The sequence below is a fragment of the Panthera uncia genome, chromosome B4, assembly GCF_023721935.1.
Source record: "Panthera uncia isolate 11264 chromosome B4, Puncia_PCG_1.0, whole genome shotgun sequence".
Lineage (NCBI taxonomy): Eukaryota > Metazoa > Chordata > Mammalia > Carnivora > Felidae > Panthera > Panthera uncia.
Genome location: NC_064809.1, coordinates 10,581,933 through 10,600,391, shown reverse-complemented (window position 1 = coordinate 10,600,391; position 18,459 = coordinate 10,581,933). Strand labels below are relative to the sequence as shown.

General features: G+C 50.7%; 1 protein-coding gene across 2 annotated transcripts in view; it reads right to left on the bottom strand.

The window, feature by feature from the left end:
* Nucleotides 1-259: 259 nt before the first annotated feature.
* Nucleotides 260-18,459, bottom strand: part of ECHDC3 (enoyl-CoA hydratase domain containing 3) — a 35,091-nt gene continuing 16,891 nt past the window's right edge. Inside the window, exons 5-6 of one of the 2 annotated variants that reach the window (XM_049626857.1) lie at nt 14,134-14,441; nt 260-1,128 (exon numbers count right to left, since the gene is read on the bottom strand). In XM_049626857.1, the coding sequence (XP_049482814.1) occupies nt 1,083-1,128; nt 14,134-14,441 (354 nt within the window). In that variant the 3' untranslated portion in view covers nt 260-1,082. Of the gene's footprint in view, nt 1,129-3,482; nt 4,589-14,133; nt 14,442-18,459 lie in introns of those variants that run through there. The other variant, XM_049626856.1, reaches the window with a different exon arrangement.

Genomic DNA, 18,459 nt, shown 5'->3' with positions numbered 1-18,459 from the left:
AGAACGCTGGTGGCTGTGTTGGCTGTGGAGCTTACCGGGAGGTCGGCTGCCCCTGGACTTCTGCCTCTGCCTGTTCCTGCTTGTCTCCCACAGCTGTTCATCTGAAGGCTCTTCCTGAATACCTGGTGCACACGACATTGCCCTCACAGTCTGCCTCCCACAGAGCATATCCTGGGCGCCTGTGACTATTGTAATTTTTTGAGTGTGGTACTATGTACACGTGTTTAAAAACGGCAACACGGGGCGCCTGGGTGGCTCAGTCGGTTAGGCGGCCGACTTCGGCTTAGGTCATGATCTCGCGGTCCGTGAGTTCTAGCCCCGCGTCGGGCTCTGTGCTGACAGCTCAGAGCCTGGAGCCTGTTTCAGATTCTGTGTCTTCCTCTCTCTGACCCTCCCCTGTTCATGCTCTGTCTCTCCCTGTCTTAAAAATAAATAAACGTTAAAAAAAAAAAATTAAAAACGGCAACACATGTGAACAGTACAAAAGGGTATGCAGTGCAAAAGTGAGTCTCTCTCACCCTGACCCCAGTCCCCCTCCCCGCGGGTGTTCTCCCCAGAGGCAAACACCATTATCCGTTTTGAGTGTACCTTTCCAGGGCTGGGCTGTACATATACAAACACAGATACCGTGAGGGTTAATTTTATGTGTCCACCCGGCTGGACCACAGGATGCCCAAGTAGCTGGTTAAACATTAATTCTGGAGGGTGGCTGTGAGGGTTCCGGGAAGACCTCAGCATTTGAATTGGTAGACTGAGTAAAGTGGACTGCCCTCCCCAGATGGGCGGAACTCATCCAATCAGTTGAGGGCGTGAGCGGAACAAAAAGCAGGAGGCAGGGAAGGTTCTCTCACGTCCTGCGTGACTGCAGGAACCCGGACAACCCGTCTTCTCCTGCCCTGAGAAGCTCCTGCTTCAGGCCTTCGGACGTGGCTCTCCGCCCGTGAACTTCATCACCAGCTCTAGGCCTGCCGGCTGTTCGGTTTGCCCACTGCAGACGGTGGGACCCACTCAGATGCCACAAGGGCATGAGCCAGTTCCTCATGATTCATCTCTTTCTAAAGATCTCTGTCTGTCCAACTGTCCTACTCGTTCTGGTTCTCAGAGAACCCTAATGCAGCTGCGTTATCACTGTAAAAAAAAAAAAGAGAGAACTTTTTATTTTGAAAATAATTCCAGATTTACCTGAGAGTTTCAAAGATAGCGCGGGGCTCCTTCCAGCAGCTTCCTCTCATGTTCACATCTTACGCCACCACATCCACCACAGCTGGGAAATTAACAGGGGTGTATACTGTCGGCCCAACTACAGATCAAAGCCCGATGACGCCAGTTTTCTACTCCTGTCCTTGTCCTGGACGACGCGGGTTCCACTTTGCACCCACCAGACTTTGTAGCTTTCGTTCTCCCTTCCAGCAGAGGTCCTGGAATGACCACACTTGTGGACTCCAGCCAGTTCTGCTCCTTATATTCTGTTCCAGCATAAATAACACCCTGGCTCACCGTTGTTCATAAAGCTTTTTCTGAATTTCTCATTCTTTCCTGAGGGTACAGGGGGTGGCCATTTTCTAAAGTTTCATGTCGCACTAAATTTCTCTTACCCCAAGAGCACATCAATGCACCCTTTGCACTGCCCTTTGGTCAGCAGTGATGACCTAAACAGATTCACGCTGCTCCGATGCCCTCTGGCCTCTCAGGACAGCCTTCCACGTGTCCGTGATGTCCGATGTCAGACATATGAGTTTCAATGAATCTCTTGGACACATCCCTCCAGAGGCTTCTGTTCTCCTTCGGTTGGGGCTGGTTCCTCTCCAGGCCTCCTGCCCGGCCGTCACATTGGGACTCCCCTTTGCTGTCATTCTTAGATCTCCCTTGGCCCCTCTCCTAGGTTGGTATCTTAGCCTGGGCTTCCTGTAGAAAGCACTGCCCAAGCCCCAGCTTGGCAAGCAGGTGATTTACTTTGGAAAGTGATCCTGGGAGGAGGGGTAGAGGCATGAAACAGAGGAGGGAAGGTATGAAGTATGTTGTTGTGAGATCAAAGAAAGCACGTATGTTGGTCTCAGCCCTTGTTCCTGGCGTATAGCTCCCGAGACCCTTGTAATTTCCCGATAACAGCACTAGGAGCGTCTTTTGTTCTAATATTTGGTGTTAGAGCCTGGTTCCTGACACAGAGCTCCTAAATCCCCTGGAATTTCCTGGATGATAGCAGTGTATTTTGTTTGAATGAGGCCACTCTGGGGTTCACTTCAAAATAGTCTGCGGATGGGGGTAGTGAGTATGGGACAGAGCATACAAGATTGGCCATGGATATGTTATCCATCGATAATTGTTATAAAGATATTTTTAATGTTTATTTTTGAGAGAGAGAGAGAGAGAGGGAGACACAGAATCTGAAGCAGGCTCCAGGCTCTGAGTTCTCAGCACACAGTCCCATGCAGGGCTCAAACCCACAAACTGTGAGATCATGATCTGAGCCAAAGTCGGACGTTTAACCGACTGAGCCACCTGGGTGCCCCGGTAATTGTTAGAAATCTGGGTAATAATTGTTAAAGCTGAGTACGTGGTAGTGTGTGACACTTTTCTCTCAACTTTTCCATGTGTTTGAAATTGTTCATAATTAAAAACCTTTTTAAAAAGTGTGCCCTTCCTGGTTAGATTCACATATCTGGTGGTAGGGAAGGTGGAGGAGGGCATGTGGACCTTGACATTGTTGACATGAGTGGTGGGAACTTCAGACGTCTCCAAGTGCTTCCCTATGCCATCATCATGTTAAGACGGTGCATGTGAGGGAAGAAATAAACAGTCCATCAAGGAAACTGGACGCCTGCTTTCAACACTTGCTAGTTCCAGACTTTTCCAAGGCAGACTTGTCATTCATGGTGAGACTGTGTCACCCCTAAGGACTAAGTCCTGGTGATTATTTCACCCACAAGCTCTCCATGATTTATTTTAAAAAGAAACAGAATCAAACCTGAAATATGTCTTTAAGGAAATGGAGGAGCATGATGCTGGAGGGTGAGCCATTCATTAAAGCCTGGACATTTGTCTAAGTTCTCTGCACGTGCCCCGGGGCGGCTGTTAACGCAGGAGGGGTATCTCTGTGGGCCTACCTGAGCTCTTTCCTGCTGCAAAGATGGATGGTTTCTAAGTGGAACCTCTTCTCACAGTAACCAGGCATGATATTGAGTAAAATAACAGTCAGAAAGAACATCACCAGGTCCTTAATGAGAAGCAGTTGACAAAAGAATTATTCTAATGTTCATCAAAAAGCCAATAAATGTCAAGGAAGGGACTGGAGAGGAGCAGCTCATAAATTCTTTCTCGAGGGACCTCTGGAGGGGACTTTGGGGACAACACACCTGCTCTGCCTTTTTCCTGAACATTGCTAAAGAAACTTCCAGAGAACTTGGAACATTTATGGGGGCTTACCCTCATCGTTTCGAGGGGACGTCAATAGCGAGGCCATCCCACTCTTGGTCAGAGGATCCTGCTTTTGGTACCAGTACTGGGTAGGTCTGTTCCTCTTCAGTCATGTAGACACCGTGTGTGTGATGTCATAACTTGTGAGGTAACTGAGAACTGAGATCCCTTCCAGCTTGAAAAGTCAAAGCTTTATGCAGATGATCCTATCAAAATGGATTCTCCTCTTGATTCCTATAATCGACGTTGCCAGTGGGGCTCATTCAGCAGCCTCTCCCATTGCTTCATTGTAACATGTGTTCTGTTGCTAAATCTTGGTCTCACTTTTTTGTTAGGGGAAGGGGACGCTCACTGAGAGGCCAGTGTCAATCTGCCTCTTGACTTAGTTCAGTATTCTCCCAAAGGCAGACCCTGAATCAAGGACTTACGTGAAGGTTGTTTATTTGGAAAGTGATGGCAGGATCCCAAGTGAGGGTGTGGGACAAGGGAAGGCAGGGAAGGAGAGAGCTGGTAAAGTCTTCGTGAACCGACGGGTCGGTGCTGTGGATGATGGGGTTCAGCCCTGCCGGGCCCTTTTGAGAACACACAGACCCATATCTCAGCGTTGTTTCCTCAGTCAACGGGGGGGGGGGGTGGTATTTATCCATAGGCTCCTGTCTCCTGCTGCTCCAGGGGTGTCCCTGGTTGGCCTGCTGAAGGCCGAGCCAGCTGGTGGAATGCCAAAAATCACTCCCAAAGAGGCAGAGAGAAGTGCCTGAGGGTGTGTCTTAGCTCAGGCCGCTACAACAAGATACCACAGACTGGGGGGCCTAGGGGAAGAGATTTATTTCCTTACAGTTCTGGGGGCTGACAGTCCACAATCAGGTGTCGGCAGGTTTGGTTTCTCTGGAGGTGTCTATCTGCTGCTGGCGGGCGACTGCCTTCTTGCTGTATCTACGTATGGCTTTTCCTCTGTGCGTGCACATCCCTTGTATGTCTCTCTCCTCTCCTAAGGACACTGGTCTTATGGGAGTAGGGTTCCATCCTGGCGACTTCCTTTAACCTTACTCTTCAGAGGCCCTTCCTCCAAATGCAGTCGCGCTGGGGAGCAGGCCTTCAACGGAGGAAGTTGGTGGGAACAGAATTCAGTCCATGACAGGGGGAAGCGCTTACCTGTGGAAACTGCCCACTGCACCTGCAGGCGTAATGGGGGTGGGACAGGGGGATATGGAGTTATGGGGTAAGTGGTCAACAGTATTGCTACGCATACATTAATTGAACCCTCCTAACCAGTTAGGAGGTGGGTGTTACTGTCACCCCTCATAACCACCAAGACCTTCAGACTCAAAGAGGTTGAACAGCTAGTGATAGGGGTGAGCTCAGAGGTAACTCAGCTCTCTGATTCTTGTACCGTGATAACTGTTTCGTACTTGAATGCTAACATGTTCATGATTTAGACTAAGTTCACGGAGGGTCGCAATTGTCTTATGCTTAGAACAAAACAAACCCATCCCATAGTGCCTAGCATAGGGCTTTGCAATTAAGTAGACACTTCATAAATACAAGCATTGATGTTTTTAGATTCTATATTGTTTATTTCTGCTCTGATCTTTATTATTTCTCTTCTTCTGCTGGGTTTAGGCTGCCTTTGCTGTTCTGCTTCTATTTCCTTTAGGTGTGCTGTTAGGTTTTGTATTTGGGATTTTTCTTGTTTCTTGAGATAGGCCTGGATTGCAATGTATTTTCCTCTCAGGACTGCCTTCGCCGCATCCCAAAGCGTTTGGATTGTTGTATTTTCATTTTCGTTTGTTTCCATATATATTTTAATTTCTTCTCTAATTGCCTGGTTGACCCACTCATTCGTTAGTAGGGTGTTCTTTAACCTCCATGCTTTTGGAGGTTTTCCAGACTTTTTCCTGTGGTTGATTTCAAGCTTCATAGCATTGTGGTCTGAAAGTATGCATGGTATAATTTCAATTCTTGTAAACTTATGAAGGGCTGTTTTGTGACCCAGTATATGATCTATCTTGGAGAATGTTCCATGTGCACTCGAGAAGAAAGTATATTCTGTTGCTTTGGGATGCAGAGTTCTAAATATATCTGTCAAGTCCATCTGATCCAATGTATCATTCAGGGCCCTTGTTTCTTTATTGACTGTGTGTCTAGATGATCTATCCATTTCTGTAAGTGGGGTGTTAAAGTCCCCTGCAATGACCACATTCTTATCAATAAGGTTGCTTATGTTTATGAGTAATTGTTTTATATATCTGGGGGCTCGGGTATTTGGCGCATAGACATTTATAATTGTTAGCTCTTCCTGGTGGATAGACCCTGTGATTATTATATAATGCCCTTCTTCATCTCTTGTTACAGCCTTTAATTTAAAGTCTAGTTTGTCTGATATAAGTATGGCTACTCCAGCTTTCTTTTGGCTTCCAGGAGCATGATAAATAGTTCTCCATCCCCTCACTCTCAATCTAAAGGTGTCCTCAGATCTAAAATGAGTCTCTTGTAGACAGCAAATAGATGGGTCTTGTTTTTTTATCCATTCTGATACCCTATGTCTTTTAGTTGGCGCATTTAATCCATTTACATTCAGTGTTATTATAGAAAGATATGGGTTTAGAGTCATTGTGATGTCTGTATGTTTTATGTTTGTAGTGATGTCTCTGGTACTTTGTCTCACAGGATCCCCCTTAGGATCTCTTGTAGGGCTGGTTTCATGGTGACAAATTCCTTCAGTTTTTGTTTGTTTGGGAAGACCTTTATCTCTCCTTCTATTCTAAATGACAGACTTGCTGGATAAAGGATTCTCGGCTGCATATTTTTTCTGTTTAGCACACTGTAGATATCGTGCCAAGCCTTTCTGGCCTGCCAAGTTTCAAAGGAGAGATCAGTCACGAGTCTTATAGGTCTCCCTTTATATGTGAGGGCACGTTTATCCCTTGCTGCTTTCAGAATTTTCTCTTTATCCTTGTATTTTGCCAGTTTCACTATGATATGTCGTGCAGAAGATCGATTCAAGTTACGTCTGAAGGGAGTTCTCTGTGCCTCTTGGATTTCAATGCCTTTTTCCTTCCCCAGTTCAGGGAAGTTCTCAGCTATAATTTGTTCAAGTACCCCTTCAGCACCTTTCCCTCTCTCTTCCTCCTCTGGGATACCAATTATGCGTATATTATTTCTTTTTAGTGTATCACTTAGTTCTCTAATTTTCCCCTCATACTCCTGGATTTTTTTATCTCTCTTTCTTTCAGCTTCCTCTTTCTCCATAACTTTATCTTCTAGTTCACCTATTCTCTCCTCTGCCTCTTCAAGCCGAGCCATCGTGGATTCCATTTTGTTTTGCATTTCGTTTAAAGCGTTTTTCAACTCCTCGTGACTGTTCCTTAGTCCCTCGATCTTTGTGGCAAGAGATTCTCTGCTGTCCTGTATACTGTTTTCAAGCCCAGCGATTAATTTTATGACTAGTATTCTAAATTCACTTTCTGTTATATTATTTAAATCCTTTTTGATCAGTTCATTAGCTGTTGTTATTTCCTGGAGATTCTTCTGAGGGGAATTCTTCCGTTTGGTCATTTTGGAGAGTCCCTGGCGTGGTGAGGACCTGCAGTGCACTTCCCCTGTGCTGTGGTGTATAACTGGAGTTAGTGGGCGGGGCCGCAGTCCGACCCGATGTCTGCCCCCAGCCCACTGCTGGGGCCACCGTCAGACTGGTGTGTGCCTTCTCTTCCCCTCTCCTAGGGGCGGGATTCACTGTGGGGTGGCGTGTCCCGTCTGGGCTACTTGCACACTGCCAGGCTTGTGTTGCTGGGGATCTGGCGTATTAGCTGGGGTGGGTAGGCAAGGTGCACGGGGGCTGGAGGGGCAGGCTTAGCTCGCTTCTCCTTAGGTGATCCACTCCAGGAGGAGCCCTGTGGCAGCGGGAGGGAGTCAGATCCGCTGCCGGAGGTTTGGCTCCGCAGAAGCACGGAGTTGGGTGTTTGCGCAGAGCGAGCAAGTTCCCTGGCAGGAACTGGTTCCCTTTGGGATTTTGGCTGGGGGATGGGCGGGGGAGATGGCGCTGGCGCCTTTGTTCCCCGCCAAGCTGAGCTCTGCCGTCCGGGGGCTCAGCAGCTCCCCCTCCCTTTGTCCTCCGGCCTTCCCGCTTTCCGCGCAGAGCTGTTAACTTCTGACCTCCCAGACGCTAAGTCGCGCTTGCTGTCGGAACACAGTCCGTCCGGCCCCTCCGCTTTTGCCAGCCAGACTCGGGGGCTCTGCTTGGCCGGCGAGCCGCCCCTCCGCCCCGGCTCCCTCCCGCCAGTCCGTGGAGCGCGCACCGCCTCGCCGCCCTTCCTACCCTCTTCCGTGGGCCTCTAGTCTGCGCTTGACCCCGGAGACTCCCTTCTGCTAATCCTCTGGCGGTTTTCTGGGTTCTTTAGGCAGGTGTAGGTGGAATCTAAGTGATCGGCAGGACGCGCTGTGAGCCCCGCGTCCTCCTACGCCGCCATCTTCCGGAACCCTCTAATCAAGATCCCAATTCCACAGGAGGTCACACAGAGAAGCACCAAGGTTGGTGGGGAGGCAGGAAGGGGAAAATATGGATGAGAGTTTTTACTGTGGTTTCCACTAGAAGGAATGGTGACCCAAGCATTGATGTTTTAAAAATCACCTCTTGCCTATTTCTTTTGGAAATAGATCCAGAAAAAAAAGAAAATCAATGCAACTAAAAGGAAGTTAAATCTGTTTTCATGGGAACGTGGTAACCTTGGGGAGACTGGTCACACCCACACTGAGGAGGGGTGTGATGGTCCTTGTGTGGGGAGGGGGAGGGGCACAACCATTGAGCCTGGCACCTGTCCACCCCCATTGGAATGGGGAGGGGTTGCTGATACAGGAACTGAGGGGCCTTGGGAAACGTCATTGGTAAAAACTGGACAGACTGGCTATCTTAAAGGATAATTATCAAATGATCACAGTAAAAACTTCGACAACAGTAACAAATGAGACAATTTTGGCTTAAGGTTCAAATCAGCATATTAACCAATCTGATAGATTCTATCAAGTGCCCATCTATTAGATATCTTCACCCCTTGCCAACCAACCACATATGGTATATGCCTCTCTGGAATGTTTTATCACCAGAAGTGTTAGCATTTGGAGACTAAAACATGCTTCAGCAATACCTTTAAAGAAAGAAAACAGGCTTTACAGAACCCCTGGGACTGACTGCATCGAAGCAGAGCAACACGACGCCCAAGTACCGACCTACATTTACACAGAGATGCTCACCGGCTTTGCCGGATCTACAAAGAAAACAGTGATTTAGTTCGTGTTCTGCTCAGTTATTTCACTTCCCAAAACTGATGGAGAAAATGTGAACTGAGGATTTTTTAAAAGCCCGTCTGTATCATGTAGCCTGTGCGGGGGAACTGTACCCCTGGTAACATTTAACTGGACCTAGCGGATCTTCCCGAAGGCCTGCTCTGTGCTGAGCAGTGCCTAGCCTCTGAGGATCCAAATGCCCAGTAAAGACTAACTGTGCTCCTGCAGGAATGCACACCTTTGCGGGGGGGGGGGGGGAGAGGAGGGAGGGGGGGGGGTTGGAGAGGGTGGGACACTCGACTAGGAATTAACAAGAAATAATTTAGGGGTGCCTGGGTGGCTCAATCGGTTAAGTGTCCAGCTTCAGCTCAGGTCACGATCTCACAATTTGTGGGTTCGAGCCCCACATGGGGCTCTGTGCTGACAGCTCAGAGCCTGGAGCCTGCCTTGGATTGTGGCTCCCTCTCTCTCTGCCCCTCCCCCACTCATGCACTCGAGCTCTCAAAAATAAACATTAAAAAAAAAAAAGGAAGAAATAATTTAACGTGGTTCCCACCCCACAGAAGTTATCTGCTGAGTGATGCAGTGTAGTGGGGGCAGTAAAAGAGGGGGCAGGAGAGTCGCATGGTGTGGCAGTCACAAGCCCGTGGCCCCACAACTGGACCCGCTGCGTTTCACAACCCAGGTGCCCTGTACGGGACACATGATGCAGAGAGGTCTTTGAAATTCTCAGACCACATTTCCTTAATCAGTTTTACAAAGTGAAAGTTTTGACCAGAACCTGCCCCTTCCTAGCTGGGTGATAGTGGGCAAGTCACTTAATAACTTCGTATTTTGGTTTCTTGTCTGTCCAACGGCATTCATAAGGCCTACTTCCTAGAGATTTTTGTGAGGATTCACGTGCTAACATCTGCAAAATGCTTAAGATGGTGCCTGGTGCAGAGCAATCACTACGTAAATTTAAGTGTTGATGGGCTCTAGATCGCATTCCCCTCAGGCTGATACATTTTTTTTCTTTTTCTGAATTTCTAGAAGTTTCTAAAACTGGCAATTATCATGTTTTGGTTAGGTGAATATTGAAAACAAACAACATAAAGAAGAAAGCGGTCTTAAATGTGAAAAAAAAAATGTGCAAATTGGTTTTAGAGTCTGTGCTTAAACATCCCTGGTCGTGACAGGGAGACCCGAAGGGACTGTAAATCACTAAGGATGTCAGAAGACTGCCACACGGGGAGTATAAACCTCATAACGCTGGATTTGCCAACCCACACCTTCCTTCCCTCGCTCCCCCTTTCCGTATGGAAGGGCCACCTCTCCTACACCAGGGAACCAGAGGGGGCTGGGCCAGCTCATCCAGGAGACCCTGTAGGCACAGAATAGGTAGCCTGCCAGCTTTCCATGGGCCTCTCTTTGGGACCTGAAAAATAAACTTGGGGCTCCAAAATATAAAAGAGAAACCCTTGCAAGATCGAAATTTAATATTTTATTAGCTGTAACACGTCAACTTCAAGAATGTTTAACTTCCAGAATCTTGATGACTGCCAAGAAATAATCATCGTTAGTCAAATATTTAAAAATAATTTATAAAGCAAATCGTTTAGCTCCTTTCCCTAAATAGAAGCATTATATTTAGTGTGGAATATGGATATATTTCAGATTTTTTTTTAATGTTTATTTTATTTTTGAGAACAAGCACGTGAGCAGGGGAGGGGTGGAGAGAGAGGGACACAGAGGATCCGAAGCAGGCTCTGAGCTGACAGCAGAGAGCCCAATGCGGGGCTCGAATTCATGAACCGTGAGATCACGACCTGAGCCGTAGTTCAGATGCGTAACTGAGCGCCCCTATTTCTGATGTTTAATGTGATATGGGGTGGGGCTCCCAAAGGCATGAGCACCGAGGGCCTACAAAGGCCCGAAAACCTGCCTGCCTGGATGGTTTCGAGAGGCTCCTGGAAGAGGCTGTTGACATCCCTCTCGGAGCCAGCGGTGACTGCCCGGAACTTCACCACAGCACCTGCACTGCTTTGACCGTTAAAATACAGATACAGCTGGAGACAGATGGGTCACCTCCACCTGCGTGCAGTCAGCTCATACATTTTACTGCGCAGCAGAATCACTTGGAAACCCGCTTTTTTTTTCTTTTAATACATATTTTTGGGCCCCGGGAGTCTGCATTTGTGATTCAGTAGCTCTGATGAGGAGCCCGGGAATCTGCATTTGAAGACCCAGGTCATCCACAGGCCACACTTTGGAAACGCGACTCTTAGTGCCATGGGTTTTCAGAAGGAGAAGAAAGTGGAGGGCGGGGCTGGCTGAATAAGGCACCCAGACAAAATTCAGGGTAAGAGCCAATTTTGGGGAGATGTGCCTCAGGGCGGGTCTTCCTAGTTGGCCACATCTTCAGAAGGTTTGGATGTGGCCCCCACAGCTCTGAATATCTGTAATGGAGTTGTTGGTCTCAGATGTGCTCAGGTGTTTCCAGTGTGTACTACTCCTCCAGGTAAAATGCCCATCTTCTCCATTTGAAAAAGAGCATTTTCTTTGAGCAAAAGCGGCCTGTTTCAAATTTCGTAGCGAGTTCCCAAATCCCGGCATCGTAGAATCCGGAATGTCACAAGGAAGAGGACAAGAGTGTCCGATGGTGTCATTGTTACAGACACGCCCTCTTGAGCGGCGAAAGCAGTTTTGTCACCTGCACCTGCCACACAGCTAGTTCCGTGGCAGACCTGGGGCCAGGATGCTGTTTGCGTTCAGATCCCTGCTTTTCCCGTATCTCCTCCTGGAAGCGAAACTGCGTTGCCTTGGCTGTGGCATTTCCGACTGGTGGTCAGTGTGTGCGGGCTGGAACAGGAACCTTTCCAGGATGTCGGGAGGAACACGGTGCGGTGGTCAGGTGCACGGCCTTCAGAAGCCCACGGACCCAAAGCCACACACGGGCCTGACTTTGGCAAATGCCAGAACTTCCCAGAGCCTCCTGCGCACCAGGGGGCTGGTAAGAACTGCCTCACTGGGCTGCTCGCAGGAACTGAGGAATTGAGGCTCATGAAATCAGCACTGGTTCCCGAATGGCAGCTACCCCGAGTTCACTGCAGTAGAGCAAACGGTGTCCCTCCTGTGCTTGTGTTCTCTGGGGCTCAAGCCGGCCTCTGGAGTGCTCGCTCACCCCGAGCTGGAGTGGATACCGGTTCCCGTGCCTGAACTGTAGGGATGCGGTTGGCTGGGCTGAGCCCAGCAGGGCTCCCCGAGAAGTGCGCGGTGCAGAGGGAAAGACGACACACACTAGGCTTTCCAAAAGCGAACATCGTGTGTGGCTATCAGAACAATCTCATTCAGCGTCCCAGTGGAGGAAAGCAGAGATGCAAACTAACCCCGGATTTAGATTTTCCTGGGGATGAATTCTATGACTTCAAAGGGTGGGGGCAGATCTTCCTTCTGGGTTATTTTCTCCACAGGCGAGTGTTAAGATCTATAGCTGGTCCCTGAGTGCACTGGGAAGCCAGCCGAGAGCCCGGGGGATCTCACAGTTTTGGAGGATGGTGCAAGTTCATACAGACCCTGGAAACTTAACTTTGGATTTGCATTGGCCAGACGGGTGTGTGAGGGGAGGCCTTGTCACTTTCTCTGAGGCCCGGAACCTTTCTCACACCCTGTCCCCTACGCTGTGTGATCCAGTAACTGTGAAATAATGACTTCCACGGCAGGCCACCTGGGCAGGAAGGTAGCGGAGGGGCCCCGGCGACAGCCCTGTTTCTGAGCAGACGGTGACAGCCCGGTCCTTCACAATCTAGTCCAGAACTTCAGCCAGCTCTGTATTAGCTTCGTAGGGAAAACTCCGTCAGGGGTCTGCCAAAATTCGCAGCTGATGTCTGTTGTGCACGGGCAAGTTGCATAGCAGGGAGTGTGTGGCCCGTTCCCTTGCTTCGGAAAGCCACCGTGGGGCAGGGAAGTCCTCTCCCTGGCCGGCCTCACACCAGCCCGGGCGCTCCGCAGGAGGTGGCGCGGCCAGAGGGAAAGGGCCTCCGGTGTTGCTTCAGGCAGGCAGAGTCTGGAACCCTCACCCTACCCCGTGTCCACTGTCTGACCTGGCACGAAGCAGGCCTTGACAACACATCTGTGGGACGGGAATAACTAGCACCTGCTCTACTGGGTTCCGAACGAAGACGGAACACGAGTGTGCGGATGGCACTTAGCACCTCCCAGGCGGCCAGGACGCGGGGACCTCTGCTCATGAGGACCATCTTACTAACGAGTTCCTCCTTTCTAAGAAAACGCTTTTTTTTTTTTTTTTTAACCTTTCTAAACTCAGGCAAAGCAAAAACAAAAATGTCAATCTCAGTAGGAATCTGTGAAAGCGTGAGGGGGCATCCTTCCCAACACACTCGAGCCTGAATGAGAGCCTCGGGTTTGAGCCACATGGTTCTCTATTTCTGTCACAGCACCGACCGCATTTATGGCCACCTTCCACTCCTAGGGAAGATAAGTTGGCTTTTTAAAAAAGATAAGATCCTTGGTAAAAGCTTGAGGACAAGAGACTTAGAGCGTTTCTTAGGCGGTGTTGGACCAGAAGCCAGAAAAGAAATACGTTTAGGTCCTAATTCGAATGCTCAGCTTGGGGGGCTCGAACGCCTGGGGCTGGTTTTATTGCCTACCAGAGGCTGGGCAGGGTTTGGAAACGTGTCCAGAGCGGGTGTTGTCTGGTGGGCAGGCCATGTGCTCCGTGTCCCTCCCGTGTCTCCCCGGGGTCTTTATCCCCAGCTCTAGCGCAGGACCCTGGTTTCAGGGTGTTGGATAGCCAGGACGCGCGCTCCAGGAACACCAGGCCTCTGACGTACGCCCACGAGTGTGGGCACCCAAAGAAAGAGGTCAGGGATTTTTTTTTTCTTTCTTTTCTCAGACGGCTTACAGTCTGGTTGGGAAGATAAAATTACCAGTCTCTCTAAATATGTAATCTTTCTAAATCATAGAAGATTAGTTCAAAGCCATAGGCGTGATTATTTCTCAGTGGAATCAAGAAGGTTTTCAGCGTGGAGAATCTTGGGGAGATTTGAAATGTCTCGCTGCTCTCGGGCGGACAGAAGGGCCTCCGCCTCAGGGGACGCTTCTGGAAGCGGAATCAGGTTGGCATCCTTCTTTCACGCCTCGCATGTCCTCGCCTTCCCCCGCATCCGGTGACCCCTCACCTGTGGTCCCCGTGAAGGAGTACGTCAAGTACGAGCTTTCCGCCAGAGCTGGCCGGCACAGGTCCCAACCTCCGCTCCATTCGATTCCCCACCGCATCCCTTCCCCCGCGGAATCACGGCTTTTCACACAGACCACAAGCGACAAAACCATTATAAGATACAGCGGGCTGTCTCTTCTACGGTCACCAGGCAGCAGCGGTGTCTGGGCCTCAGAAGGTGGGGGGTGGGGGGTGCAGGACTCCTCCTCCGTTTCACTTACTGTGACCAGATGGGTTTTCTCTTCTGGATGAAGGCCTTGATCCCCTCCTGCCCATCCCTCAGGGCCACGTTGTCCACCATGGTCTGGGAGGTGAGGTAGTAGGCTGTTCTAAGGTCCTGGGGCAGCTGCTTGTAGAAGGTGGCCTTGCCCAAAGACACCACAGGACGGCTCAAGGAGGCAATCTTCTTTGCGATTCTCATGGTCTCTTCCTCCAGCTGCTCTTCTGGCACTACTTTGCTGAGCAGCCCGTGCAGCAAGGCCTCCTGAGCGGAAATGGGCTCCCCAGTAAAAAGCATTTCTAAGGCAACCTGAGGGAGGAGACGTGTGCGTTATTAAGGCACGCTGCTTGTGACCCTCTCCGTCCCACCCTACTTCCCTACAACCTCAGCCCGTTTTCTGCTTCCTCAAATCACACGTGGTCCATAGACCTGACGTCTGCCAGGTCACCCAGCATCTTTCCGGGAGCAAGGAGAATACAGGTGCCCGGGAAAGGGGGGGACTCTCCGTGTTCTCTTGCTCCTTCCCTAGATTGGATCTCCCAGCCCCTGGCGAGCCAGGAGCCTCCCTCTGCCTCGTTCAAGGGCCAGGCATGGGGCAGCGGCCACATCTGATGCGAGGAAGGTGACACTACTGAACCGGTGAGGCCCAGGCTTCCCACAGACCAACGTGGTGGCTGCTTTCCAGAAGGAGAAAGATGTTCAGGGATCCTTCACCTCGGTCTGATTGAAAGACCAGCCTCCCAAAACCACAGCAGGAGGGATGGAAAGGGGACACCTTCCAGGGCAGGGGTGCAAGAGTCTTGTGTGAGGCGGTTTTTACCAATAGGTGAGGCCCCTGCACTGGCAAGACATCCCTTCCTCCCTGGAGCTGCCGCCCGCCCCCCCCCCCACCCTTCCCGGAAAAAGGGACCTAAGCTCCTTACTCCCTGTGGCTTCCTCCCTTCTGCAGCCTGCTGCTATTGTGCCTGACAAAGCCTGGCCTCTTGAAATTCAAATTGACCATTTAAAAGAGGGTTTCAGGCAGGCAGGGAGGTGCCTTTTCTGTCCCTCCCCCTCTCACTCCCCCGAGGCCCTGCTATTTCTTGAACCTGCCAGGCGTGCTGTCACCTCAGGGTGCGGTTCCCTTGGCCTGCAGTGCTCTGTCCTCACGTATCCTTACGACTGGTGCCCTCGTCCCCTTCGGGCCTCTGCTCACATGACATCTTGTCCAGCAGGTCCCCCATGACCATGCTGTCGAAACTGCAAATCAGACCCCAGCACCAACCCCCTTTCCGGCTGTATTTTTATCCTTTGTACTTCTGCTATCTAACACACTATACATTTGACACATTTGTTTTGTTTATTGTATTATCTCCTTTCCTAGCGTGGAAACTCCACCAGGTGAGAGTTTTTTGTTTTTTTTTTTTAATGTTTGTTTATTTTTGAGAGAGAGAGAGAGCGTGAGTAGGGGAGGGGCAGAGAGAGAGAGGGAGACACAGAATCTGAAACAGCTCCAGGCTCCGAGCTGTCAGCACAGAGCCCGACGCGGGGCTCAAACTCACAAACTGTGAGTGAGATCATGACCTGAGCCGGACGCCCAACAGACTGAGCCACCCAAGTGCCCCTGAGGTTTTTGTTTTGTTTTGTTTTGTTTTTAGCTGCTCTGTTTATTTCTGTACTGCCAGCACCAGAAAGGGCACTTTGCATCTAGTAGGCAGCTTACTAAATATTTGCTGATGAGTGATTTGAGGGATGGATGGATGAAGGCAGACGGCACAGCAGACATGATGTTCCAATTCTTTTAGAGGTTTGGCCAGAGGTGACCCAGCTCCCACCTGGCTTTTTTGCTCGGGCTGCTGAGTCTCGGAGCCGGCCTGCCATGGCGTGGGAAAGTCTAGGACATACGAGAGGCCATGCGAAGTGTTCCAGTGACCTGCCCGGCTGGGGCCCCTGCGGCAAGGCAGCCTAACAGCCAATTGGATGACCGCCCCCAGCTGTCACTCTCCCCTGGAGTCAGTTCGTCCCAGCTGAGGCCACACACATTGCAGAGCAGAGATAAGCTTCCTCACTGAGCCCTGTCCAGATTGCAGATTCATGAGCTCGACAAATTACTGTTGTTCCTTTGAGCCACTAAGTTATGGGTGGTTCACGGTGCAGTAATAGATAATTGGACGAGCTTGAGATATAAATTTGGGAGTCGTTAGCATTTAGATCATGCTACTGACTAGGTTTTTCAACCTTGGTGCCATTGTATATTTTGGGCCAGATAACATGTTGTTATGTGGGGCTGTCCTGCGCACGGTGCGATGTTTAGAGCATCCCCGCTCTCTGTCTGCTAGGTGCGGTAGTTACAGGTCCCACCCCAACAACTGTGACAATCAAACATGTCTCCAGGCACCAGCAAATGTCCCCTGGAGCCAATACTGCTCCCAGCTTACAGCCACCGATTTAGAAGGTTTTGGAAATCAGGACACTGGATTGTATCAGTGAGGGATGGAACTTTGATAAGGGAGGAGGGGTCACAAGGCTGGCTTTGAGGACTCCTGCCTACGGGTACAAGTGGAATACACACTGGACTGGCAGTCGGGGGCAAGTGGTGCCAGGCCTCGATTTCCCTAACTCTTTAGGGGATGGACTAGATCGCAGCGCTGTCCAGTTTGGGGAATGCAATGCTCCATGTTGGAGGCAGCAGGAAGGCAAGGCCTGTGGGTCGCTCCGGAGACCATGTGTTGGTTGACCGGGAACAACGTCATCGCTCCAAAGTGGGTTTGAAGCCCTGATTGAACATGGAGCTGAGAACCAGGTCCTGCTGATTAAGGGCTGCCGCTAAGACCCAGCCGAAGACGCCCAGTGAGACACCCGAAAGGGCCGGGACGGTGTCCGGTCTGTCTGTGCCTGAGAAGCGCGTGTCAGTGGGGACCCAGGTCAGAAGCCAGGTGAGGGCGGCGCCTTCCAGCCTGTCGTTCCCTCCGTTCGTGCGGGCGGCTCTCCAGAATTCCATGCGGACCACAGACCAGAAAGCGGCCAGTCCCGAAAACAACCTTAAAAACCAAATGCACCGAGGACAAGCCCATCACTTCCTTCCCAACTTGCAACAGTCAAGACCTCACGTGACTTTCCAAGAGTAGTTAGGAATGGCAGCAGAGTCGGGAGGAGGCCATCCCACAGTCAAAGCAGCGGGTGCTCCCGTGGCCGGCTCAGCAGACCGGCATTTACTCGTCCAGTGCAGTCAGCACCTGCCGTCCGAGCTCATGATCTGTCCGCGGGACAGTCCCCTTGGGAACGCCTTCTTCGGCATCTCTGTTGCCCTCACGTCCTTCTCTCTTTCTCTTCCTGAGCCTCCTTGTCTCCGTCCTCCTTCCCCTGCTTCCATCACACGCCCGCAAAGCGCCCGTCCGGCTCAGGAGCTGCCGCTGCACAGGACCCGAGTGCTCCAAGAAGTTCTCAAGGCGAGTCCTTCAGAGTCCAAGCTCCTGCAGGCCAGGGCACAGGCCAGGGAGCGGGCAGCGGCCTTGTCCCACTTGCTGAATGTGGCTCCTCCCGAGGACCCCGGCCTCTACCCCCTGGGCACAGATGGCTCAGAGATGCAGGACGGACAGCTGCCCAATGAGTGCAGGGCACACTGTCACAGCCAGTGCAACAGGGGTGCCAGGGAAATGGTCCATCTGATGCAGACATAGGGGGGTTAACTGTGAGGGTTTTGCTTGCTCAAGGGACCTGGCATGAGTTTGTGTTTAATGAGGATGGTAACCGGGTTCCGCAAAGGAGGAACCCAAAGCAGAGCACGACTTTTTCTTGTATATTCACTCACTTTCTTGTATATTCACCCAGAGTAGTGCCAGGCACTGAATCGCATCGCCCCAAAATGCCGGTGTTGAAGCCCTAAGCTTCGATGTAAGTGTATTTGGAGATGGGGCTTTTAGGGTGGCAGTTAAGGTTAAATGAGGTCAGAGAGTGGGGCCCTGATTTACTAGGATTGGTGGCCTTAGAAGTTAGAGACCTCTGTCTCTGTGTCTGTCTCTCCCTGCCGTGTGAGGATGTAGTAGGAAGGTGGCCAGGAATCAAATCTGCCGGCATCTTAAGCTGAGGCTCCCAGCCTCGAAAACTGAGAAAATAGATTTCTGTCGTTTAAGCCGCTCAGTCACGGGTATGCACTACGGCAGCCGCAGACGACTAACCCACGCCCAGGAAGAGTCTGGGTGTTTGTAACGTCTTAATTCTGGAGCACCTCCAAAATCACCCAGTCCCTGAACTGAATCACTCTGGGAGAATGCGGAGTCCTCACCCCTGGGGATGTGTGAATGGGGGCGGGGGCCTATCAGTCACAGGCGGTTCTGCCCACAGGAGA